At 56.3% G+C, this 26,144-nt stretch overlaps 2 protein-coding genes across 8 annotated transcripts in view; one reads left to right on the forward strand and one right to left on the reverse strand.

Annotated features, from left to right (window-relative positions):
• The window catches only part of EXOC6B (exocyst complex component 6B), a 271,298-nt gene extending 268,144 nt beyond the window's left edge, over positions 1–3,154 (reverse strand). For 3 of the 7 annotated variants that reach the window (XM_084517015.1, XM_084517012.1, XM_084517011.1), the window contains exon 1: positions 2,831–3,153. In XM_084517015.1, coding sequence (XP_084373141.1) covers positions 2,831–2,943 — 113 coding nt within the window. In that variant the 5' untranslated portion in view covers positions 2,944–3,153. Of the gene's footprint in view, positions 1–2,830 lie in introns of all 7 variants that reach the window. The other 4 variants (XM_084517013.1, XM_084517010.1, XM_084517016.1 and 1 more) reach the window with 3 other exon arrangements.
• Positions 3,155–13,089: 9,935 nt separating this feature from the next.
• Positions 13,090–15,417, forward strand: SPR (sepiapterin reductase). The gene is made up of 3 exons (XM_084517277.1): positions 13,090–13,479; positions 14,218–14,508; positions 14,622–15,417. Exons 1-3 carry the CDS (start codon positions 13,098–13,100, stop codon positions 14,810–14,812), a joined length of 864 nt encoding a protein of 287 aa, XP_084373403.1. The 5' UTR covers positions 13,090–13,097; the 3' UTR covers positions 14,813–15,417.
• The last annotated feature ends 10,727 nt before the right edge of the window (positions 15,418–26,144 follow it).

The raw sequence follows: 26,144 nt of genomic DNA on the forward strand, positions 1-26,144 counted from the left end.
ATATAGAAAATAGAAATTAAATATTTTTATATTGAGAGCCCCCAGCGCAGCAGGCCACGAGCCGGGCCCCGCTCGTCACACAGCCCAGCGCTGTCGCAACGCTCCCTCGCGTGCCCCCGTCTCCCGTTTTATATTTAGGAGAGGGGCAGAGCTCTGTCCCACATCTGCACAGCGCCTCGCACAATGGAGGCCCGGCCCATCCTGCTGACTCCCAGAATCACAGAAAGAAAACAGCAGAAAAAAAAGGAAAAAAAAAAAAAAAAAAACGGGGCTGGAAGGGACTTCAAGAAGGCATCGCGGCCTTCCCCCGCCCCAGGGTGAGAATTACTACACTTGATTTTTTTTTATTTTATTTTTTTTCCCCTAACAGAAAGCTCTCCCTGATGGGTGGGACACGAACCCACCCAGACAGATGAATTAGCTGGACCTTCACTTTACCATCTTAACCCCTCGGCCACCCTCTGATGATACCAACTCAGCACCGAGCGCCGTGCCCCTACAACACGGGGCCAGCTGCAATCGTGGTACCTAGCTCTGCTGTGTCAGACCCTGAAAACACTGCAATTCTGCAAAAAAAGCTGGTGCTGGAGGTAGGAGCCCAGCAGCACAGCCTATTTCTGAACCATGTTTTGGGATCTCTGTTCCTAGAAGGGAAGCCAGCCCGGCTCCTGAGACACACTTCTTCCATGATGCTTCCCAGCAGTGAGTCACCTTTTCTTTTAATTTTTTTTTCCAAGTTTCCATCATCCACATTCCCAGATTCTCCAGCACATCGTGTTTACCCCGAGCTGCTTCAGTTTAAACTCGAGAAATCCTTGGAGCAGGCAGCATTTCTGCTCGTGTAGATAAGTCCTCCTGATGAAGTGCCACTGCTGAAGTTAACGCAGCGAAGGACAAACCTTGCTTCGCCCCGGATGCTCATTAGTGTTCCTTCTGTGGCTATGCAAAGATAAATATAAAGCCTCCACATCAACCTTTAATATTAAGGAACAAGACTAACTGTGCTTAGCTCTGTGAAACTGAGCAAGAAGAGCCACCCACACGTAATCCTGGCAGTTCCCAGCCATTCTAACCAGTTCTTTCAGTTTTGTTTTTTTTTTTTTTTTTTTTTTTTTTTAACTAAAGCTACCGCCGCTCACTTTACCTTTAAAGGGTTTGCAGGACTTCAGAAATAAAACTGCAAAGTCAGAAAAAAATAAACAAAGAGGCAGCCCTTCCAGCAAGATGAACCCAGCATCCTATTGATCCACGCACAAAAAGCTTTGCCTTGAACTTTCTGCCTGCACTGGAGCATCAGGGCAAGGCAGACAGCTTAAACCCGTTGATTTCTAAAGGAAGCCACCTGAGTCATTTAAAACCATGACTCTGTAAAGCTCAAACACTGAAAAGAAAGGAAGGGCTGCTGTGGAAGGGATGGGACAGGGGGCTGGAGAGCTGTTTGTACCTAAACACTCCCACCTGGCGCCGTGATTGCAAGCTCAGCAGCTCCTGGGCTGATAGAGAGAAAGCAAAAGATGAAGGTGAAACCCTTACAGCGAGCTATAAACAGCTCTGCCCGTCTGCATCGTTAACCTCCCAGCAGATAACGAACACATTTGTGCCCGGCGTTATGAGTTAACGCGTTTTGGTTTTCACGTGAAGTTCCCCGGGGAACTTCCTCCACTTTAAACGGGGGCAGGAGGTGTTTGCAGTTTGCTGAATCGAGCCCGTGGCTTCTATCGGGACCACGACACTACCAGCATGGCACCTGCCTGGCAAGAACAGCCCTCAAACGGGCAGAATTCACCTCAAATATCACGATTAAAAATAAATACATCAGACGGTTCCTCCTGAGAAAGCAGGGTTCGGTGGCACAGCCAGCTCGCACGTCTTCCCAATTAACAACGCAGCAGAAACTCCTGCTGCAAAACCCTAAAGGGCACGTCAAGGGAACACGTATGGGGTCGAGGAGCAGACCCAGAGCCACGGGCAGGAGCAGGAGGGAGAAGAAAAGCTGAGGGACGGAGCTGTGGGGCGGGTGGCTGCCTTCACCTGCACTGCTCGGACAGGAGAGCTCGGCAGCGGGGTCTGCCAGCTGACGGACACCACAAGAACCGCTGGAAAAAAAGATGTTTAAGGGGAGAACAAAGGAGCCATTAAGCAAGCAGAAGCATTAACTCACATCCTCATCAGGACCGTAATTGTGCCCGCTCCGCAATTAGTCACGGTTTTTGTGAAGGGCGGACAAGGGGTTGAGGAATAACTTTGACAAGTGCTGGGGGAAAAAAAAAAAAAATGAGGGCAGCAAAACCCTCGTGGGTCCTTCTCCTCCTGTGTCCTGCCCGTCCTACAGGTGCCACCACGGGATGGGTGACAGCTCCTTATTGTCACCCGGGGACGAGCTGGAAGGACGCAGGCCCCGAGAAGGAGAGGAGAAGTGGTCCAACACCCAACGCATCCTCACACCACAGCTGTGCACGGCGAGGAGAAAAGCAGCGCAGGGACAGGAGGCAGCACCCAAAGGTGGCAAAGGAGAAATCGGAGAACCAAGAGGGGCAGCAGGCAGGTGGTGAGCCAAGCCTCACCCCAATCACCTCCTGCACCTCCCACGCCCCCAAATCCAGCGATTTTGGGGGTTTCTCTCCTTTCTGGAGGGCTTTTCCCTTGCAGAAAGGAATCCCCTTCCTCCTCACACCGCCTCCAGCGCCGGGGCCATCCCCTTGGAGCCTCGGGCAGCAGGCACCTGCCCACGGGGGGAGCACCCCGGGGTGCCCCAATCCAGCCCCGTGGGTGCTCCCCAAACCCCGTGGGTGCCCCCCGAGCCTTGTGGGTGTCCCCACGAGCCCCATACCTGAGCGTGGGGCCGATGCAGGCCGTGTCGGTGCTCTCGATCTCCCGCAGGATCCTTTCGTGCTCCGCCGCCGTCTCCAGGCTCTCCAGCTCCGCCATCTTCCCCCGCTCCATGGAGGAGGAGGAGGAGGAGGAGGAGGAGGAGGAGGAGGAGCAGGGGGAAGGCTCCGGAGGGCACACAGCGAGCCCAGCCGAGCCGGGCTGAGCCTCCCCTACTACCTGCCGGCCCTCCCTGCTCCCCTTCGGCCGAGCCCTGGCTTCGGGCACGCCGGGAGTTGTAGTGCGGGGAGCCCGGGGCTGAGCCGGGGCCTGCCGGGGAGCCGCTGCCGGGAGCCCGGCCCCGAGCGGGGCGGGGAGAGCCCCGGGGCCGGCCCCCGGAGGGAGAGGGGATGGCCGGGAGCAGGGAGGGGAAAAAGGGGGAGGATGGTGGGGAGGTGGCTGCGGGAGGGGGAGGTGGGCGTGAGGGGATGCAGCACCACGGCGGTGACAGGCTCCGTCAGGGGACGCAGCTCCATGGCAGTGACATCTCCAGTGAGGGGACACAACCCCACAGCAGTAACATTCTCCATGAGGGGTCACAAACCCACAGCAGTGACATCCCCCGTGAGGGGACACAACCCCACACCAGTGACAGCCTCCATGAGGGGACACAGCCCCATGGCAGTGATGTCCTCCATGAGGGGACGCAGCCCCACAGCAGTAACATCCTCCATGAGGGGTCACAAATCCATAGCAGCGACATGCTCCATGAGGGGACACAGCCCCACGGCAGTGATATCCTCCATGAAGGGACACAGCCCCATGGCAGAGACCCCATGTGTCATCCCTTGTGAGGGGACAGCCCCATGGCAGTGACATCTCCAGTGAGGAGACACAGCCCCACAGCAGTGACAGCCTCCATGAGGGGACACAGCCCCACCACATTGATATCCCCCGTGAGAGGACACAGCCCCATGGCAGGAATATCCCCCATGAGGGGACACAACCCCACAGCAGTGATATCCTCCATCAGGGGACGCAGCCCCATGGCAGTGACAGTCTCCATGAGGGGATGCAGCCCCATGGCAGTGATATCCACCATGAGGGGACGCAGCCCCATGGCAGAGACCCCATGTGTCATCCCCCCTGTGAGGGGACACAGCCCCACAGCAGTGATACTCTCCATGAGGGGACACAGCCCCATGGCAGCGACCCCATGTGTCACCCTCCATGAGGGGTCACAAACCCATAGCAGTGACATCCTCCATGAGGGGACACAGCTCTGTGGCAGTGTCCATGTGTCCTTAAAGGGATGCAAGCCCACAACAGTGACCCCATAACATCCCCAATGATAAGTCAGAAACCTGTGGCAGTGACATCTTCCATGAGAGGACATAGGCCCCTGGCTGCGACCCCATGTCTTCCCCATGAGGGGACACAGCCCCACAGCAGTGACAGCCTCCATGAGGGGATGCAGCCCCATGGCAGTGTCCCTTGTGCCATATACCCTTGAAGGGACACAAGCCCATGTCAGTGACATCCCCCCTTGAGGGGTCACAGCCCCACAGCATTAAACCTATGCCATATCGGGCATATTAAACCTATGCCATATACCCTCGAGGGTAGCCAGCGCCATGGCTGTGGCCCCACTGTCACCACAAAGGGAGGTTCCCTTCATGTCCCCAGTGAGAGGACACCCCCATAGGAACATCCCTGTGCAGTGCCCCAAGAGGTTCAGCCACCACGCCATTCTCCCCCAAAAAAGAGCCCTCCCTTGCAGCGCTGTGTGCCCTCTGCCATCTTCCCCATGAGACTGTCCCCAGCTTAGCCCCTTCCTAGGGATGTGCCCAGCAGGACCCCAGTCCAAACTAACCTCATCCCCCTCCCACCCCATTGCAGAGCCCCTGCTATGGCCCTGGGGAAGGCGAAGACACCCAGAGCAGCCCCAGAGGTGCCTTCACCCAAGGACACCACAGAGCTTCCTACAGACAGCGCTGCCAGCCTCCAAAAACAGCCGTGGGTGTCAAGGTCTCCTCGAGAGCTCGCTGTGGCTCCCGCCACTAATCTCTCCTAAAATGGCCAGTTATCATTTATTATTATTATTATTTGGTGTCTGAAAACTATGCGTTATCCCAGCTCTGTGCTGGCACTGCGTTGGGTGCCAGGAGATCCCGTGGTCTGCGAGAGGCACAGCGGGGAGCTGTGACGTGTAATGGGGTGAAGAGCAGGAAGGACAGGCTACACATGCTGCCGGGGGTTTCTGCGTTTGCTTTTGTTGTTTCGTGCTCTGAGATATAAATAAACGGAGTTAATTGTAAGAGCACGCCTCTGGCTTCCCTCGCTGTGGCTTCCTAAGAGGCTGAGCGCTGCTGGTCTGAATATCTCTGCATCATCCCCTGAATCAAATGAGAGGGTGACAGAAGAACTTCCCAAATCGCTATCCGTGCGTGACTGTAGCGATACAAGAGGGGCAAGGAAAGCCCGACAGAAACTTTGTTAGCTCATACGAAGTTCAGCAGCTCTTGAATATCATGCCTACGGCTGCCAAACACGGTGTCGTGCGAGACCAGATGGATGTCGCTTCGGATGTGTTAACACCAGTGAGGAAATCTGTCCTCGGATGGCAGTCACCATGGAGATCCGATAGAAGCTTCCCGAGGACCAGAAGCAAAAGAGACACGTCAGCGAGATAATGGAGGCAGATAAAAATAGCAATTGGGCAATTTCTGAGCCCAGCAGACGACGCAGCATTCCCCCAGGGCTGGTTCGGGATCCGACGGGAGGGGAGCGCTGTGCATTTTGCGCCTGCCTCCGCCGGCTGCTCCGCAAGGGCGAGCTGGGCTCTCCTCCTCGCCGGCGTGCTGGGAGCCCGATGCTTCCAGCACCCCTCCTCGCAGGTGCAGCCCCCCGTGGCAAAGCAGAGCCAGGAGATGGGCTGGGATTCAAACCACTCTGGACTTCAGACCACTGAGATGAGCTGCCTGTGGCTTCAGGAAATATATAATGCGCTGCTCGGTATGCGATATGTGCCCAGCTCCGGTGTGAAACCCACAGACACCACCACCTACCGCTGCTAGCAGCTAAGGAGATTACTGTTTTTGCTCAAATTAGTACGGTTCTGAGCCAATGTTCCTGAAGGCAGTGGTAAATAGTGCATTGTCTTCACCGAGCCTCAGAAACAGGATTAAACACCAGAGGCTGAGCGAGCGGCTGGCGGTGGCGCTTAATGGTTTTGGTTACAGCATGAGAGCTGCTAGGAAGGACACCAAAGCCAGCTCTGATCCTGAATGCTCAACCAGGTGATGGTGCCACCACAAACACCGCGCTCTGCAGGGTCTGGTTTTCTGTTCTGAGCGCACTGCTTGGTCCACCAGACCCCTACAAGGGCTTTGAGCCTGGAGCTGGGAACTTAGAGATCGATTTGTCACCCAGCTCTGACATTTACTCCTTTGTTAACTTCAGTCTCATGGTCCTGTACCAGCAGAAAAAAAAAAATCCTGGAGAAAAACAGAGCATTAACCTCCACAGACGAACATGGGAAGATACTTTGAGGCACGGTAACACTGCCTAAAAACAAATGTTTGGTTTTAAATGGAGTTAAAGTAAATAAAAGTATACATTAATTTACCAGCAAAACTTCACGTTTTTTCTCAAGAGGAAAGCACCGAAAATATTTCCATAGATTCATAATTATTCATGGAAAATGGGGAAGGAGAGGGATATTTTTATCTCATAGGGGGACCTCCTGAAGATCACTAACCATAGATTTTTTATGCATCAAGTGGCTTCCAAATCTGTGGTGAAATGTGAACGCCAAGGCTGATGTTCAGCTCTTCACCCACCATCACCTTCAGTTCTCCTCAGGTCACTGCCATCTGGGATAAAAGTTTCCATTCTGCACAAAAAAAAGCCCCATTCTTCGTCCCTGGACTCGGGGCATCTGGGCACCTTCAGATGAATTTTCATTGCTTATTGACACGGCGTGTCTGGGGTTTGCCCTTATTATTTGTTGCCACACAAACGTTGTGTCATTTGAAAGCCCGTCCCCGAGACGTTTATTTATCCTTGCCAGTCACTGACACAAGCATTCTGCATTTGTATTGTTCTAATTTATTAATCAAATCATCATGCAGAACCAACACAAACGCATCAAAGATGTCTGTTACAAGCTCATAAGCCCATTAGAAAATGGTATCACTTGCCTGACAGATTCTATTTCCCTAAAAACAATGCTGGCTGACAGGAGCTCTTTTATGTTCCCTTAATTTCCAGCTAACAAAGTTCCATATCGGTAGGTGCATTGTTTTTATGGGGCAGGCATCAGCCAGACAGAGCTTGCAAAAATCCCTTTTAATCCCTGACCTCCCTTTAGCATTTTTCCAGTTCTACTCTCGATTGTAATTCTGACATTTCACTAGATGGATCCCACTGACAGAATTTCTTTCATTTATTTTATTTATTTATTATTTTTTTTAAATCCCAGTGATCTCTTTCTCATTGTGCTTGCTTTGGTGGTCCCTGGGTTTTCAGCCTGTGCTGTTATTTTGCTGAACTGCTTCCAACAGCTCCCGGCGTCTCCGTGTCCCTGCTGGTGTCCCCCTCTCACTGCTTGTCCCGTCCCTTCCTCTCACTTCCACGGCCTTCGGACCCAACCTTTGGAGGAGTTTGACACGTTCAAGAAATGCTCCGTGGGCTCATCTTCTTTTGGTCTCGTCGGTGTCATTCAGGAAAACGTTTCACCGTGAAATAAGAGGGCTGGAAAACTGATCCATGAATAAAAACGGGAAGGAACAAGGCACAGTGCGGGATGAAATAGCCGCCTGCAACGTTGGGAACTCAAACCATCCCTGCGGGCTGGTCCCTTCCCTGATGCTAGGTCACTGGCAGTCCCCCACAACCTGCCAGCTCCCCGGTTTCCCCATCCCTAATCTCTCATCCCCTCTTTTTAAGCAGCGTCCTTCCATTTCCACAGCACCACGCAGCTTCAACCCTCGCTGCTCTCCCAGAGCCCCGGCTGCTGCCCTGGCTTCTCCTGCTGGCCCCCAGCCTCCTCCTGCTCCCACCTCTCCCTCCTGCCTTTCCCAAACCCCTTCACCATCACCTCATTTGCAGCCGGGCTGTGCATCACCATTCACCTCCTCCCACCCCAGCGCATGAAACTCCCCCAGAAAATCCTCCTGGTTTTTCTAAACCAGCAGAAACGACGGAAACCAACCCTCGAGGCGCCGCGGGCGAGCCCCGTGCGCTCGGCCAGCCCCTCCTGTTTACCCTGGGCGTGCAGCAGCCTGCTTTCCTTCCCCAGCACCGACCTTTAGCCCCTCTCCAACCTCTTGGGAACGAAGCCCCGCAGCCCCGAGAGCTGCCCCCGTCTCATTCCGCCTCCCACCGCGGCTTCACCCCGCCGAAACCGCCCCGCGCAGAGGAAACGCGGCCGTGCCCGGCCACGGGGAGCTGGAGGGCAGCAGAAGCCTTTCAGCAGCTGCTGCTTTGGGAAGGGCCGTGGCTGGCTCTGCACCCTCCGCCACCATCCCACACACTGTGCTGCCACCCACAGCAGCCAGCCGGGGGGTTCGGAGGCTCGGGGCCGTGCTCCCACCCCGGTTCTCGGTGCCTTCAGGCAGGTGCCCCTGCCCAGAGCTGGCTTTGTCGTCCCCATCCGTGTCTGTCTGCACGAAGCCGTGACCCCAAGATAATTCAGTTTCCCAGGCCGTGTTTATAGGGGATAAATCCCAGTCTTCCAGCCACCGCTCTCGCTGTGCTTGAAGTCCTGCTCTGCTTCCCATCAAGACCTGCCAACGCTGAAATAAATTTTGAAGCCTCTCTGATATTGCAGTGCTCTTTCCCCAAGCCCCTGCTTGGGACTCGGTGCTTCTGATTCTGATTCCTGCTTTCTCCTGCGTGCTGTCGTGCTTTTCCTTATGAATACAGGAAATTAATAGAAGAGAGACTGAAATGGTAGCAAGGTGGACTTCATGAGTTTCAGCCTTGGGGTCCGAACTGAGCTCTGGCTTTCCAAAGTTGTGGACAGTTTTTCAAAACTGACTTTCTGGTTTAGTTAAAGACAGGGACGGGGATCTCCGGGGGCAATGCTGGGGTGAAAACCTCTCGGCAAGCCGCACTGGGGTACCTAAATTCCTGCCAAAACCCACAAGCAGAGCATGGGGTGGCTTCACCCAGCCAGGACTTGAGGGCGAGGGGGCAGACCTGCAGCTCAGAGCAGCTCTGAGCCTCTTTAGGAGCTCACAGAGCCAGATGCTGAGCAGGGCCTGCGTGAACACCAGGGGATCCCCCAGCTTGGGGGCTTCTGGGCTACCAGAACAAGAAGCAGAGCTCAGGAGCGAAACCACAGCCCTCCCTTCCAGCTGCCCCGGCCGTAGTCATGGAAATCTCCCCCGAAATGACGGCCGCAGCCAGGGCCACCTTGTGTGACTCGCAGCCCTGCCCTTCTTGGGTGGTAACGACGGGCAGAAATACCCAGGGCTCTTCCTGAAAGCTATTGTTCAAAGTCCTTTGCTGGAGGAATTTCGCGTTTCCTCTCCAGCACGGGGGAGCCCTGGCAGCGCTACGGCGGCGGCTGCTCCAGGGGCCAGCTCCAGCGATCCCAGGGTGGGTTTCCCTCCGGGTGGGTTTCCCTCGGGGTGGGTAAAACCCACCCAGGGCCTCTCCTGCCTTTGCCCGAGCCCCGTTACACCCCGCAGAAGCTGCCCAGAGCACTGCGGCCACACAGGGACGCGATATCCCAATGCCAACAGGAGCCGTGCTGCAGAAGCTGAGCAGCTCGGGCAGCTTCTCGAGACAAATCCTCAAACCCTATAGGCGTATCTCCAAACAATGGGCAGTCTGGACAATTCTGATAAGACACCAGGAGCCACCTCGAACAGCTCGGTTGTGTTTCCACCCCCAGCCCCAGCCACCTCCCCAGTCCTTCGCCCCGCTCCCCTCCTGCAGCCCCAGCTTGGAAATGCCGCTGACACCTAGCGTCCTGTCCCTCGACTGCACCCCGAGCCGCAAGGGAAGCCCAAAAGCTGGGGAACGTGGGTGATTTTGTGGGCCACGGGGTTCAGGAAAGCCCGCACCCACCTTTCCTCCACCCTGGATGCATCCTTGTAGCCAGCAGAGCTGCGCAACCGGAGCTGATCCTGCTCCGTGCGACCTGTCTGCATCACTCCGCTCGTCCTCCCGCACCTAAAAACCTAAAACTGTGTGCTGCCCCTTGCCCTTTTCCAGCACTAATTTTAATTTTTGGAGCTGCCGTTTCTGGAGTCCTCCCTCCACGGGGAAAGTCTCTGTTTGTGAATCGTCCCTGCGGATTTACGGCTGGGTTTGGGTAGTGGGTGAGGAGAGGAACTAGCAAGCTGCAAAAAAAATACCCACAGGGATAAAAGGCAGCCGGGAAAAGTCAGAAATAAAAATAATAAAATAAAAATTAAAAAATAAAAAATATTTAAAAAAATAGAAATAGAAAGAGAAATAGAAGTAGAAATAGAAGTAGAAATAGAAATAGAAGTAGAAAAATAAAAATAAAAATAAAAATAAAAATAAAAATAAAAATAAAAATAAAAATAAAAATAAAAATAAAAATAAAAATAAAAATAAAAATGCTTTGGGGATTTAATTTGGGATTTAATTTGATTTGGGATTTTTAGGACGTAGCCTAGATCCCCCGATATGAGGCTCCCTACCCCTGCAGAACCCCATCCATCGCCTTTCATCCCGCAGGGCTCTGGCAGCAGCACGTCAGGGTGCTTGGAAGGAGAAGCAAAGAGAGCCGGTGCCTCCTTGTCCCTGAGCACAAAAAAAAAAATGAGACTGCAGCAGGCCCTGAAATTGCTGAGTGATGCTTAGGGCTGAGTGTTCTCCAGGAGAAGTGGAATAGGCACAGTCAGCATCATTGTGCCACGTTGAAACCCAGCAGATATTTGAGGAGGATCTGCAGGACTAAAGGGCATGGCTAAACTCCCAGCTCTCACCTCAGGTGGAATTTGGGACCAGGGAGTGCTGAGCACCCCCAGGCCTCCCCGCACGGGCGATCAGACCCAAGCACAAGTGTCCCCATCAGTCAGGGATGGGATTTGGCTGCAACGCAAGGAAAATATGTGTGCAGCAGCTAAAGGAGGGATGCCACAGGCACTGGTGGAGCAGGGGAGAAGTCCCAGACACCACATCCACCCACCCAGGGACGAGGCAGGCACCCAGCACCGTGCGGTGTCCCGCTCCCTAAGTGATGTGGCTGGCAGAGCAGTGGCAGCAGGACGTCCCCAGGGCTCGAGGGACATCCTTGTCCACCAGGGAGCACAGGGAGAGAATCAAAGCTCAGGAGGCACCTCACGGATCTGTAATTCCTCCACAGCCCTGCTGGCCAGTTGCAGATCCGTAGGTCAGCAGTTTCCTCCCTCTCTCTGATTTCTTGTTTTTAGTGTGGATTAACGCGGGCAGCTTCTGCTGGCTTCCCAAACCCTCACCCCCAATTCTACACAAATTCATTGGGGGCTGGTAACAGCTCAGAAGGGAGAAGTGAACCACTGGAAGAAAACTCCATTAAAATGTTGCTCATTTCCAGCTAGCCTTGGGAATGGGGACGAGAAATGGGATGGGTGCAGGGCATCGGCACCACCAGGCAGAAAGGGGGGAACTGGCACCCACCAAGGCAAGTTCTGCCATCAAGAAGCTGCTCGTGACAAAGCTACGCGTTCACTGTCTTACTTCTTGCTGACGATCTTAATTTTGCCGAACGTGTAAGATTTGCTTTAGCAAAACAAATATCGCTCTTGGGCTTTTGCCACGCCATGAATTTTTAATGCTTTATTAGAACGCGCGAGGGTTTCAGCAGCAGCTGTGACTGCTTAATGGAGAGAAACTCCGCTTCGTTACCTGCTCAGGCACCGCGGGGGCCATCTGTGCTCAGGATGTGAGAGCTGTGAGACTGGAACCAGCCACCAGCTAGCTCCTCGCCCACCGGGCCCCACTTCCAACAGCCCTCTTGGAAAGCTGGCTGCATCCTCACGCACTAAAATATTCATTTACAAAGGGCTTTAGGACTCTCTGGGATCAGACAACAGTGTTGTCACCTAGTCCCAGGATCTCAGTGTGGCTGAGGTGGGCAGGGTCCCCCAGCAAGGTGCCCAGCCCCACGTCGGGGTGGCTGCTGCAGCTCCCCAAGGAGGAGCCCCCCAAGCTCTGGGCAGCCTGTGCCAGGGCTCCAGCACCCCTGGGCCCAGCAGTGCTGCCTGAGGGGCAGGGGGAGCATTCAGGGCTCTGGGCTGGGCCTGGACATGGACAGGATCCCCCTGCCCTCCTTGTCCCCAGGCCGAGCAGCCCCAGCTCTCTTGGCCTCTCCTTGCAGCAGAGGTGCCCCAGGCCCTGCAGCAGCTCCAGGGGTGATGCTGGGCTCACCGCAGTGTGCCCAGGGGTCTCTGGCAGAATCAACACCAGGATTTGCAAAGAACCAACCCCTCTTAACGGCAGACCCCTGACCACCGAGCACAAAGATGTGCAGAGGCTGAGATGGCAACAGCGCATGGAGGGGGAGCGCTGGGTGGGGGAGGTCTGGATAGGGGTTACTGGCACAAGAGCAGCACTGGGGAAAAAAAATATCAGGCAAAAAAGAACTCAAATAGAGGTAAAATATATATATATATATATATATTGGGGGAAAAATAACCAAGCAAATATAAGGGAAAAAAAAGTAAAAAAAAATATATTGGGGGAAAAAATAAGTCCAGAAAAAAATAAACATGATCCTGGGCAAAATATATATATATATGGAAAAAAAAGATAATGAGGAAAAATAAAATTATGTAGGGGAAAATAAAACTGGTATTGGGTGAAAAAATATATATTGGGGAAATAGTTATATCGGGGAAAAAATGAAATTAAAATAAAATAAAATAAAATAAAATAAAATAAAATAAAATAAAAAAATAAAATAAAATAAAATAAAATAAAATAAAATAAAATAAAATAAAATAAAATAAAATAAAATAAAATAAAATAAAATAAACTGCTATGGGGCCCAAAACCCCGATTTGGGGCCAAAAGGCGCAGGGGAAGCCCCGCGGGGCGGGGGCGCGGCGGGAGTAGGGTCGAGCCCTGGCCACGCCCACCTGGGGGCGGGGCGAGGGGCGGGGGCAGCCAATGGGAGCTGGGGCTGGCGGAGCGCCCATTGAGGGGCGGTGGGGGCATGAATGGGGCGCGTGACGTCACGGGGGCATGAATGGGGCGCGTGACGGCGCGGGGGCGCTAAGCCACGCCCCCCGCCGTGGCGCGCCGCGATGGAGCCGGGGCCGGGAATGGGGCCGGGAATGGGATCGGGAACGGGATCGGGAATAGGGCCGGGAATGGGGCCGGGAATGGGGCCGGGAGCGGAACCGCAGCGCTGGCCCGCGGCCTCCTGCGTGCTTACGGGGGCCTCGCGGGGCTTCGGGCGCAGCCTGGCCCGGCTGCTGGCCCCGCGGCTGGGCCGGGGCTCGCTGCTGGTGCTGCTGGCCCGCACCGAGGCGCCGCTGGCCCAGCTGGCGACCGAGCTGCGGGGCTCCGCCGCCTCCGGGCTGCGGGTGGAGTGCGTGGCCGCCGAGCTGAGCACCCAGCAGGGGCTGCGGAAGGCGGTGGAGGCGCTGCGGGAGCTGCTGCCCTCGGCGCCGCCCGGCCCTTTGCTCGTCGTTAACAACGCCGGTAACAACCGGGAGCGGGGCTCCTCACGGAGGGGGTGGGCGCGGGGGGATTGCCGGGGGCTTCTTGTGAATGGGGCCGGGGAGTTGGGGCAGCAGCGCCGGGACTGCTCCTTGTCGGGATGTGGCACAGGAGCTCCGTGCTCTGCTGCTGCTGAGGCTCCTGCAGCCCCCCGGCCTCGTCCTGCAGCCCCCCAGCCTCATCCTGCAGCCTCCTGCCCTTCTCCTGCAGCCCCCCACCTTCCTCCAGCCCTGCTCCTCAAGCTCTGTCCTCCAGAAAACCTTCAGACCCTGCTTTGGCTTTAGGGCCAAAGCCTGCTGGCTTTAGGGCCACTTTTCCCCCATTATTTCTGGGATAAGGCCAACCATTCCAGCAGGTGACAGCGCTGCAGGAGCAGGACCTCAGGTCTTCCCCCGACTTGGTCCAGAAAGATCAAAATACAGAGTGCATGGTGCCCTGTGGGGTGTTGCGCTTGAGGCCAAAGGTTGGGAGCTGTTTGTTCAGGCAGGGCAGGTCCTTGTCCCGTGGTGCTGCCCGTGGGTGACCCAAAAACGTGAGCAGAGCCGTGCCGAGCTCCTTGCTCTGCCAGGAGATCCTGATCTAAGGAGGAAAACTTGGACCAGCAAAGCTGCCTGATGTTTGTCCCCATTGGGGTGTTGCTTGTGGAAATGGGGGTGCAAAAATGGATGGTGTTTGGGCCATATTTAGCCTACTGCAGGCTCATTTGTCCTTCGTTCCCAGGCTCCCTGGGAGACATCTCCAAATCCTTCCTCGACCTCACCGACCCGGCTGAAATCAACACCTACTTCGCCTTCAACGTCACCTCGGCGCTTTGCCTCACCACGGCCGCCCTGCAGGCCTTCGGGAAGCGCCCCGGCTCGAGCAGGACGGTGGTGAACATCTCCTCCCTCTGCGCCCTAAAGCCCTTCAAGAACTGGGCCCTGTACTGCAGCGGGAAAGCTGCCCGGGACATGATGTTCCAGGTGCTGGCGCTGGAGGAGCCCGACGTCCGCGTGCTCAACTACGCCCCGGGTGAGAAAGGGGCTCGTGAATTGTTGCTGGCTTTAATAGAAGGAGATATTCCTCCGGGTGCAGAAGGAAAACGGGCACCAGAGTTTGTGATTTCTTCTGCTTTGATTCCCCAGGTCCTCTGGACACGGACATGCAGCTCTTGGCCCGCACGAAGACCGGAGACCCCGAGATGCGGCGGCATTTCCAGAGCCTGCAGGAGAGCGGGCAGCTCATTGACTGCTCCGTGTCGGCCCAGAAGCTCCTGAAGCTCCTGGAGGAGGACGCCTTCAGCTCCGGCGCCCACGTGGACTTCTACGACATCTGAGCTGCTCTCACCTGGCCCCTCGCCTGCGTGCTTTGCTGTCGTATTTCAGAGAAGTAAGAGGAGGAGGTCATCACCCCTGGCTCTCTGCCATCTCTCCAGAAACCCTCCCGCAGCTCGGGGGCTCTCTGCACAGCCCGGAGGGTTTGGGAGCAGAGCTGAGCCTCTCCCGGTGCTGCTTGCAGGCAGGGAGCTGCCAGGAGAGGGAGCTGCCTGCGCAGGAGATGCGAACACCGGGGTGCCTGCCTGGGGCTCCAGCTGGCACAAGCACAGCCCTGGGCGAGGGTTTGATCACTGCCCTGAATTTTTCCTGTTTTCTTGGGGCTGGGGCTGGGGCTTGAGCCTCTTCCAGGTTGTTCTTTTAGTTATTTGTGGGCTTTTAGCCTCATTTTTCCAAGTTCCATAAGGCTTAAGCCCACTTCTTGTAGTGCCAGAGGTGGGACAAGCACAGTGCTGCCGGCGAGGCTGGCACCCAGAAACACCCAGTGTCCCTCCCAGCTCCGTGACAGCAACCTTCTGCCACCCTGTTCTTGCAGCCTTTTATTCCGAGATTATTTTTCTGTCTCCCTCCGTCTCCAGTCATTAAAAGTTTCCTGTCTGCTCTGGTCTTTCTGCTGTGTGTTCAAAGTGGGTGCGCTCTGGGGAGGGTGGGAGCAGGGAGCCTGGCTCAGGTCATGGTCATTGTCCAGCAAGGCACCACGCCTGTCCCTCTGGGTCCTGCTCTGCCACCTCCAGGTGATTTCCTGAGCTCCGTGGTCACTTAATTCCATCAAAAAAGCCTTTTCCATTAACTCCACGTTCACTTAATTCCGTCAAGCTCAAAAAAAGCCTTCTCCAGAGCTAGTCTGCCTCTTGGTTTCCTCTTCCCTGTGTCCCTATTAAGTTAGTTATTAGCAAAAATCCCTCTGCTTCCTATACCTCTTCTTCTGGGTTTGGGGCCTGATGCTTTTGCATGTTTTTGGGGAGCCCAGAAGGACCTGCTGCTGTCCTCTCAGGGGTCAGGGGGTCCCGGGCTCGCCTCCTTTCCCAGAGGGCTGAAAATCACCCCTCACCCTGCAGCTGGGTGGGCCCTGTCCCAGCCAGTTTATGGGCAGAGGCTGGGTCCTTTTGGGATCTGCTTCCCTGCAATGAGTGGCGCCGGTGATCACGGCTGGGTATCCCAAATCCTGCTCTTATGGGTTCTGGGCTGCAGGAGGAGGGAGACCCCCCCAGAGGAGGTGGAAGGCGCCCCAAACTGCAGGTGGAGCTGGGGGACAGCTTGGTGGGAACGGGCTGGGAGGTCCCGATGGGCTTTTTGGGGTGAGATTCAGTAAAATTGAGGGGGCCCAAAGGGGAGGATTATTTTGGGGTTGTGTGTGCTGGGTTGGGGCCTGACCACCCTCCAGCAGCAAATCTCTGTGTCACCTTAGAGCATCTACGTGGGGGCTGTGGCACCACACAGGCCATTTAAAATCAGACATTTCCCCAACCAAAACCTCTCCTTTGAGAGACGTTTTTAGCTTTTTTACCTAGATTTTGGACATTTGCCTAAATGTGGGTGCTTAACCTAGTGCAAATAGGCTAGGGGCTGTGTCCCCGGGTGCTTCCCAAGCCTCTCCTTCCCAAATGCTCAGCGTGCCAGTGGCCATCTGAGCCCCGGCGCGGGGCGCAGACACGCTGTGCCTGGATGGGACCAGAGGTCCCCAACTCTCCCGATCCCATCCCCTCGGACCAGATGTCCCCATTTCCATCCCCTCGGACCTACTAAATGTGTGCGTGGGTGCTCAGCACCACCCCACAGCCCCTGGGGACGTGTGGTGCCAGCGATGCTCTCGGAGCATCCCCAGCTGGCGTCCCCACACCCAAGGGTGCTGCAAGGCGCAAAGGCAAAATGATAGGAAATATTTTTCTCCTTTTCCTTTTTTTTAATCATTTTCTGTGACCAGCTGAGGGCGTACCGAGACCGGGTAACGGGCAGGGAGCAGAGCAGCCACAGGACGAGGGGGGGTGAGTGCTGTAAGGAGGCTGTGGGGAGCCCCAAGCTCATCCCCTAAGGGCTCAGGGCCTGGAGGAGCAGCGGGCTTGGAGGGGATGGAGCAGGAGGAGGCAGAGCTGAGGCTCCCCTCCTGACTCTCCATGGCCAAGCACAACAGCCTTGCAACAACCACCGTGGGTTTTCTTAAGGCTCCACATCCCGGAGCCGTGGGACGGTGCCAGGAGCTCACTTAGGAGAGGGAAAAAAAAAAAAAGAAGTTTCCAGCTCTGCCGATTTCCCAGGTAATTCTGGTAAATCCCATTTACCAGATTTGGCTTGCCCCACAAAGCAGAGCCCACAGGGACAGCCTGACCTGGGGGTGCTCTCCTACGGACAAGCACGGTGGCGGTGCAGCTTTGTGATCCCCAAATTCTCCTCTGTTCAGCCAGAGGTGAGGATGTGCAGATGGGGAGCCCCAGACCCTGCCTAGCACCGGGGCTCCTCCAGCAGCTCTGCCTCCCGCACTGCCTGGTGCAGCGAGGCACCGCTCAGGCCACTTTACCCCTTCCTTTCCTTTTTATTTTTCCCTTTTCCCTCTGCTTTTCCCTTCCCATCCCAACCCTGGACCTTCCCTGGGGTGGTGGCATCCCCAGGCAGGGTCCTCGAGCCCCGCTGTCCCTGTCCCCACAGCCCTGGCACAGCCCTGCAGGGGCTCCCATGGGACAGCCCCGTCCCTTTTGGTTCCTCTGAGCTTATTTAACATGAAAGAAATCAAACCTGCTGCTGGGGGCACCGCAGCCACCAGTGCCAGGCCCTTTTCTGCTACAGAGCTTTTCCTCTCCGGGTTGGAAGTTCACCAGGGGCGATGCGGTGCAGGGGGGAGCCCTGGCAAACAGTGGGGACGAGGCTGGAGCAGACGCCTCCCGCTGTGAGATCCGAATTAAAGCATTACAGAAAGCCCCTGAGATGGTCTCGATGGCACTTCGGGCCAGGAAAAGGGGAAACGTGCACCGGTGACCTGCCCAGGGGTCCCAGCCCCCTCCCGTGCCAGCAGACACTGCCGCCTTTGTGCCGGTGGCAGGGGGTGAAATTCGGGGAACTGGGTTATGAAAGGAGCCAAAGTCACCGCATGGGGTTTCGTTTCCATGTGTGTCACCGGGTCCCTGGCACGGCGGCGAGGGCAAGCCTCCTAAATCCCCCGCAAAGCCCCGCCACCGCTCCGCAAAGCCTCCCAAATTAAAAACGGAGCGCACCCCGCCACCTCCCCCAGCCCTGCCGCTGACCCGGGCTGCCCCTGGGCTCAGGGGGTCGGGAGGCTGTGGCCAGGTCCCCCTGGCCCTTATTAAAGGTTTTTCAGCAGAGGGGAGACCTTCATTGTCCCGGCTGCTGGGCACACAAGTGCTGAGCACGGCCCTGCCCGGGGGACACCGGGTGCCCGCTTGCAAACCAGCAGCTGCCTCTGGCCACGGGGCCAAAGGTAAAGGAGCTTTGAGCTCCTAGGAGAGGTGATCCCGGGAGAAAAAGGGCCTGGAGGTGCCCACGTTTCCCCCCCAGACCCCATAGAGGGTGTGTGGTTACTTGGAGGGTGCCCCCCAGGCAGGCAGCCCGCTGGTCCAGAGCCCCTTGTCTCTCCTCGCGAGCTCCGCAGGGGGGTTTTGGGGTTTGTTCCTGGGATTTTGGGGATGTTCACCGAGCCCCGAGGGGGTTACAACATGAAGCACCTCCCTGCTGAGCTGGCAGCCTGTCTCCAGCGAGTCCTTCACACCACACCTCACACAACCCAGACCTAGCAGCCCCTCAGCACCTCTGCCCCCAGCAAAGCCCCAAACCCCTCTGTGGCACCAAAAACCCCCGACAGTGCCACAAAACCCCTCTGATCCTCCCCAAACCCCTCTGGAATATCATCTCGGAGGATTTGGGGCAATCCTCCTCCGAAGGCAAGCTTGGCATGAGCCTCAGGAAGGCCAACCCATGGCCAGGTCCCCATCCCAATTTTATTCACGTCCCCCCCGTGCTTCCCCCCTGCTTTTGGTGCCCTTAACACCAACCAGGAGCAGCTCCAGGCTGGCTGAGCCCCCCCCAAAGAGCAGCCCTTTAATGTGTAACGAGGGACCCCTGGGTTAGGCAAGGGGAGATGACAAATTAACCCGGTTTAGAGCCAAAGAGCAGTGGGTTTGCTGGTAAAATGTCCTGTTCCCGCCGACCCCGAGTGCCTTTAAGGAGTTAGTATTTAGTCGGCGATGGAGGTTAATGGGGGGGGGCCACTGCAGAAATGATCTGTGATTAATTAAACCGTCTTCATCCCGCACGGTCAGAGCATCTGGGCTCGTCGGGCTGGCGCTGAGCTGGGATCAGCACCCGATCCATGGCTCCAGCAGCGTTCCCGGTGCTCCCCCACACCCCAAAACTCACCACAGCACCACAGGGGTCCCCGACAGCACCCTGATAGGGAAGGGCAGCCAGGAACGGGAAGCTTTTCCCTATTTTTCTGCAGATTTGCCCCGTTTGTCGCCAGCCCATGCGCGATGCAACCCGGGCGCATTTCGAACCTCGCTCCCCACACATGGAGACGGCGACACCAACCAGCCCGGCCCCCAACCCCACTGCTGGCTGCTCCCCGTCCCCTTTCCATCCTCCTCCTCCATCCCCACGCTGTTTGGGGGGAAGGTTCAAACCCCGGCGGGCTTCGAAGCCCTCCCTGCTCCAAAGCCTTTCCCGGCGGAGCCGCATTCACATTCCTGCCGCGAGCACACTTGTCAGCCGAGCTGTCAGCCGCTCCCGTAATAGGGCCACGGCGGTCACTCGTGTTGGGAGTAAACACAACCCAATCTGAGAAAACAAGAGCAGAGCCGAGCCCGGGCGCTTCCCGCAGCGCGCAGGGGAGCGGGGCTGGCGGCGGCACGGGGGGGAAACCCGTCAGCCCCCCCTCTGTCCCCAAATCCCCGCCGCCACCCCAAAAGCCAGCCCCTGGGATGGATGTGTCGGAGCTCTGGGACGTTTCTGGGGATGAGGGCAGATGTTCCCGCAAGGAAAGGGGAAAATGTGGGGGCTGGGAGAAAAATTGGGTCACCCTACGGGGGTGGGAGCGGGTGCTTGGGGTCCCCAAGGAAAAGGGGACAGCCCCGTCCCCAGGGGAATGAACTGGAGGAGCTGCAGGGCGCTGATTCCTGGTGGTGATTCCTGGCACAAGCTCACCGCAGCTGGGCTGGAGGAGAAGCACTTTTTTTTAATATTTTAGACTAAAAAAAATGGCATTTTGCACCTGCCGGAGCTGCCCTGCGCCCACACCCAGCCTTCCTCCCTGCCCCTCTCCCATCGCCCACCCAGCACCCATGGGTGCCCCCATCCTTGGAGCAACCCCAGCACCTCCCGGCCACCTCGTGCCACCTCCAGCCGTGCCACCAGCCCTGGAGGGGACCGAGTGGGACAGATCCAGGCTCGGAGCTCACCCCAGAGCCCCGTTCCCTTTTACCCTGTGTCACCGGGGGCTCGGAGGGGCTGCAGCGAGCGGGGTCGAGCTGATGTGCGAATAATTAGTGTGGGGTTATTTGTGCCACGCTATTCCAGCTCCCAGACCCTCCAGCCGCATCGCAACAAAGAGGTGGCCGGCCTGCAAAGCGCAGGGTTTAGCACAAAGAAGGGGCCAGGAGCAGAGCTGAGCCGCAGCACGATGCTCCGCCGTCACCCTATTAATGCTTCTTTGGGGTGGGGGGCATGGGGGAGACCCCACAACACTGCCTGCACGGCCCCGGGGACAGGGAGAGGTTGTTTGGCCGGGTGGTGATGCCCACGCTGGATTTGAAGCTCTTAAAATTCCCAGGGGGGTTTTTTTTTGCTCCCCACCATGAAGCGTGGGACCTGGGTCCCATGTCCCGAGTGGGGCTGGAGCATCCTCACAGCCTCCCGGTGCCCGGAGAGGTCCCTTCAAACCCAGAAGCCCTAAAAAAGCCGAAAACACCAGCAACATTTTCTCCTGGCGCGTGAGCTGCTGCGGACGGGGGGAGAGGGGCGGCTATTGTTCGCATCCAAACCAAACCCTAAATGTTGGGGTCCAAAGGGTGTCGCTCCGCCTTTGAAATCTCCCGCGGCCTTTATTCCCATTAAAATATCTCCGGGATCAGCTCCGAGCAGCGAAGTTTCTTCCCCACCCCCTTTTTTTTTTTTTTTTTTTAATAATAAAGCATCTCAGATCTCCGAGTTGCAACTCATCTCACACCTAAGCAAGATTGCGTTTTGCACAAGCCTTTCAGCTGTTTTCTCAATCTCTCCTCTGTCTCATTCTCAATTCAGGCAGTTGCTATAGGTATGTTTTAATCCCCAGCATGGTAGATTTTAATTAGTCTTTGTACAGATGGCCAATTAACATTCATTACTTTTGCCTTGAGCGATTAATTATGAGTTTGGATAGAATGGGAGATGGAGACAGAGGAAAGATGGGCAGGTGAATAAAAAAAAGGGGGATTTTAATCAGAGTTTGGGATTTTTTTTATTTTTTTTGGCCTTATTTATATATATACACACACACACAGAAAGAGGAGGGAAGAGGAAAGCAGCAGCACGGAGCGAGTTCCGCTCCCGATGAACCCTTCCAGCCCCGCAGGCACGGCCCCGCGCTCAGCCCATTGCTCAGACGGGGAAACCGAGGCCGGGAGCACCAAGGCAGCACAAAACCATGGGGCACCCGCTCCACGGGGCACCCCTGGGTGCCCGGGCAGTGTGTTTTGGGGTCGTAAAGGCCGGTCCTGTTGGCACACCGCTGGCTTTGCCCCGGTGAGCGTGCAGGACGGCGCCTGCAGTTCTCCCCGCGCCGCGCCCGCTCGCAGCCTCGCCATGTCACTAATTCTTCCTAATTGATTTTTCACGCTCTGGGGAGGGAGATTGTGACATCCAACAACAGAGCCCTGATGTCGCGGCTTTCTCCGAGCTGAAAGGAGCCGGCACCCTCCCCCCGAGCCCGGCATACTTCTCCCGGGCCCGGGTAGCCATGGAGAGGCGATGCCCAAATCCTTTCACCGCTGCCGCGCCGAGCCCGGCTGCCAATGCACTTCCACTCGCTGCGCCCGTGCCAGCGCGCTCGCGCCTGCTATTTCGGGCTGGCTCTGGCTGTGCACGCGGGCAAGCCGGCAGGGAAAATTAAAATAGCAAAGCCCCGGGGCCGCATCCTGCCCTCGAGTCTTGCGCCCACGCTCCCTGCCTCCTTTCCCCGGCACGTGCGGGGCTGCCGGGCTGTTGGGGTCGCTGGGAGCGAGGTTTTGGGGAGGTGGGGAAGGGCCTGATCCTGCCACCACCAAGGGAGGGTCCCCCGGTGGAGGTTGGGCACAGGAGGATGCGCGGCAGGATCCGTCCCGCGGGACTTGGAGGGCTCCTCGCAGGCTGCGCTCGCTCTGGGTTTTTTTACACCCATCCAGCGCCACTCGGTATAAATCTGGGGATTTCTTTTTTAGCGTGTTTTACATCTTGGCCCAAAGCTCCGGAGATTTGTCACTTTTCTGGAATTCGGCATCAAAACAACTTCTCTTCTATCAGCTGCTCAGCAGGGGGAAGGGGCCCAGGTCCCTCCCAGCACGGCGGGGACGTGGCCGTGGTTTTGCTGGCTGCCGGTGCCACCTGGGTCCTGGTGTGGTCCAGCACCACGGGGACCTGGTCAGGACCCCCCTGGGCACCTGATCCTTGGGGATTCACCCCCAGTGGAGCTCTGCTCATCCCTCTTGTAGGTTCGGGAGTTTTCATGGGGCTTTGGGGAGCAGGGGGCACCCCACAGCACCGAAACAATGATGGGCACCCACACCAAAGGGCACCCACGCCAAGGGACACCCAAACCAGGGGACACCCAAACCAAGGGACACCCACACAGGGGCACCCTCAGACCACACTCCATCACCACCACACCCGTGAGCTGGATCCGTTCTCCAACCCACAGGACAGAGCCCAGCCCGCCCCCACCACCAAAAACCCCGATTTTGCCATTTTTTGCAGACGAAACATAGATCGGGCGTGCAGGAACCCATATCCCTGCTGCCTCGAAGGGCGACCACAACCCAGAGGCCAGCTCGAGGCTTCCTCCCGAGGAAGAGGAAGCTCTGGGGCAGCGGGTGAGCACGGGTGGCTGCTGAGCACCTCGGAACAGCACCGTCCCCACCTGCAGAGCAGTGGCAGGGTATGGCCCTCTGCGAGTATACACCATTGAAATGCGCACATTTCCTAAAAGCAATATGGAGCAGCTAAATATACTGCTCACAAATCTGTTTACACTAATAATGGCTGGGAGCCTGCCATCCATATGACTGCAAGGAACCATTGATTCAACATAAATTAACTGAAAATTACTTGCGAGAGGGAGAAACTAACTGCGTTTTTTTTTTTTTTTCCCCTTGTCTTTTTTTTTTTTTTTTTCCCCCGCCGGGGAAGGGGGAAGCGCGGAGACATTGGCACCTCCACCGCCGCCAGCCAGGGCTGCGCTTGGCAGCCTCGCGGAGCGGCTCCACTCTTTCCTCGCCCCCTTTTGTGGCGATGGGGAGGATGGAAAGGAGCTGGAAATGTGATTTTGGGGTCTGGCAGAGCAGCACAGCCTCAGAGACACCCCTGCTTGGAAAGAGACGTCCCCCGGGGCTCACCCCAAGGGGGATTTGGGGCAGCCGGGTGCCCACAGGAGCTGCCCCAATGCAAGAAACTCCATAACCCAGAATCACAGAATCACAGAATTTTCTAGGTTGGAAGAGACCTCAAGGTCATCGAGTCCAACCTCCAACCTAACGCTAACAGCCCTCCACTAAACCATATCCCTAAGCTGTACATCTAAGCGTCTTTTGAAGACTTCCAGGGATGGTGACTCCACCACTTCCCTGGGCAGCCTGTTCCAATGCCTCACAACCCTTTCTGTAAAGAAGTTCTTCCTAACATCTAACCTAAAACTCCCCTGGCTCAACTTAAGCCCATTCCCCCTCGTCCTGTCACCAGGCACGTGGGAGAACAGGCCAACCCCCACCTCTCTACAGCCTCCTTTAAGGTATCTGTAAAGAGCAATAAGGTCACCCCTGAGCCTCCTCTTCTCCAGGCTGAACAAGCCCAGCTCCCTCAGCCGCTCCTCGTAGGACTTGTTCTCCAGGCCCCTCACCAGCTTCGTCGCCCTTCTCTGCACCCGCTCAAGCACCTCGATGTCCTTCTTGTAGCGAGGGGCCCAAAACTGAACACAGTACTCGAGGTGCGGCCTCACCAGAGCTGAGTACAGGGGGACGATCACCTCCCTAGCCCTGCTGGTCACGCTGTTCCTAATACAAGCCAGGATGCCGTTGGCCTTCTTGGCCACCTGAGCACACTGCTGGCTCATATTCAGCCGACTGTCCACCATCACTCCCAGGTCCTTCTCTGCCTGGCAGCTTTCCAACCATTCCTCTCCCAGCCTGTAGCTCTGCTTGGGGTTATTGCGCCCCAGGTGCAGGACCCGGCACTTGGCCTTGTTAAACTTCATGCAGTTGACCTCAGCCCATCGGTCCAGCCTATCCAGATCCTCCTGCAGAGCTTTCCTACCCTCAAGCAGATCGACACACGCACCTAACTTGGTGTCATCTGCGAACTTACTGAGGGTGCACTCGATGCCCTCGTCCAGATCATCGATGAAGATATTAAAGAGGACCGGCCCCAGCACCGAGCCCTGGGGGACGCCACTAGTGACTGGCCTCCAACTGGACTTGGCTCCATTCACCACGACTCTTTGGGCCCGGCTATCCAGCCAGTTTCTAACCCAACGAAGCGTGCGCCAGTCCAAGCCAAGAGCAGCCAGTTTCTTGAGGAGAATGCTGTGGGAGACGGTGTCAAAAGCCTTGCTGAAGTCAAGGTAGACCACATCCACAGCCTTTCCCTCATCCACCCAGCGCGTCACTCTGTCATAGAAGGAGATCAGGTTCGTCAGGCATGACCTGCCTTTCATAAAGCCATGCTGACTGGGCCTGATCGCCTGCTTCCCCTTCAAGTGCTGCATGATGACTCTCAGGAGGATCTGCTCCATGAGCTTTCCTGGCACTGAGGTCAAACTGACAGGCCTGTAGTTTCCTGGGTCTGCCCTCCGGCCCTTCTTGTAGATGGGCGTCACGTTTGCTAGCCGCCAGTCGATTGGGACCTCCCCTGATAGCCAGGACTGTTGATAAATGATGGACAGTGGCTTGGCCAGCTCCTCTGCCAGTTCCCTCAGTACCCTTGGGTGGATCCCATCTGGCCCCATCGACTTGTGCACATCTAAGTGCCGTAGTAGGTCACCAACCAGTTCTTCATGGATAATGAGGGCCACATCCTGCTCCCCATCCCCTTCCACCAGCTCAGGGTACTGGGTATCCAGAGAACATCCGGTATTGCCGCTAAAGACTGAGGCAAAGAAGGCATTGAGCACCCCATCCCGCAGAGCACCTGAGCCATGGGTGGGTCAACCCACAAGAGATTTTGTTCCCTGCATCCCTCAAAGCCCAGGGTTTCCATCCCAGCACCGTAGTTCTGGGACTCGAGCTGCCAGGAGGGAGGAACGAGCACAATATTTACCCATCTTCCAGGAAACAGCGATGGAGACGGAAGGGTCCGAGTCATTATTTTGGCGCGGGCAGATTGCTAACTTGTTTAAAAATTGAAAAATATATTAAAAGAAAAGAAAAGAAAAAAAAAATTAAAAAAATTGGCAGCTCCGTGCATATTAGTCGAAATGCTGCAGACTTGGCTCCCGCTCACCTCCGCAACATAATGTTAAATGGCATCAAGACAGTATATCAGTCATTTACATATGTTGCTTATAGACGCCAAACTTATTAACACAATAAAACTGCTGCTCAGAAGCCTTCCTGCCTATTTTTCTCGTGGAGAATGTCAGTGTTGGAAGCACCTAGCCGCCTCGTATGGAAACACACGGGGTTGCCTTTCATATGGCACCCGGGAAAATAAACACATGAATCACCCGGGGTCCCCTCCGACCACTCGCCGAGGGAAGCGGGCGGCAGGCTGGATGCTTTGGTGCTCCGTGCACCGCCAGCACCGAGCACCCACGGCACCAGCTCCTCCTGGAGGCACGTCCCCTGCACAAGGGCGAGCAGCAGTGCGCTTTTTTGGGGAGCCCCACGGCACCCAGAAAACTGGGACGTGCCCAGTGCCTCCCATTTGCAGCGTGCCCACTCCCTGCCCTTGGATCTGAGGCTGTGGAGAGCTGGAGGTGCTTGGAGAGGGCCACGGGAGCTCTGTGGATTTTTTATTCCTCGGTGCCATTTAAAGGCAACCCCGTGTGTCTCCGTACGAGGCGGCTAGGTGCTCCCGATGCCGACGCTCTCCGTCAGCAAAAGAAGCAGGAAGGCTTCTGAGCAGCAGTTTTATTGTGTTAATAAGTTTGGCGTCTATAAGCAACATATG

Source organism: Aythya ferina (genome assembly GCF_964211825.1).
Source record: "Aythya ferina genome assembly, chromosome: 4".
NCBI classification, from domain to species: domain Eukaryota; kingdom Metazoa; phylum Chordata; class Aves; order Anseriformes; family Anatidae; genus Aythya; species Aythya ferina.

What these genes read in the sequence shown, in the direction of transcription:
- SPR (XM_084517277.1), top strand. Translation starts at nt 13,098, where the DNA reads ATGGGGCCGGGAATGGGATCGGGAACGGGATCGGGAATAGGGCCGGGA. An exon ending in GCTCGTCGTTAACAACGCCG is followed by an intron (nt 13,480 to 14,217) that starts GTAACAACCGGG and finishes CTTCGTTCCCAG; the next exon opens with GCTCCCTGGGAGACATCTCC. An exon ending in CGTGCTCAACTACGCCCCGG is followed by an intron (nt 14,509 to 14,621) that starts GTGAGAAAGGGG and finishes TTGATTCCCCAG; the next exon opens with GTCCTCTGGACACGGACATG.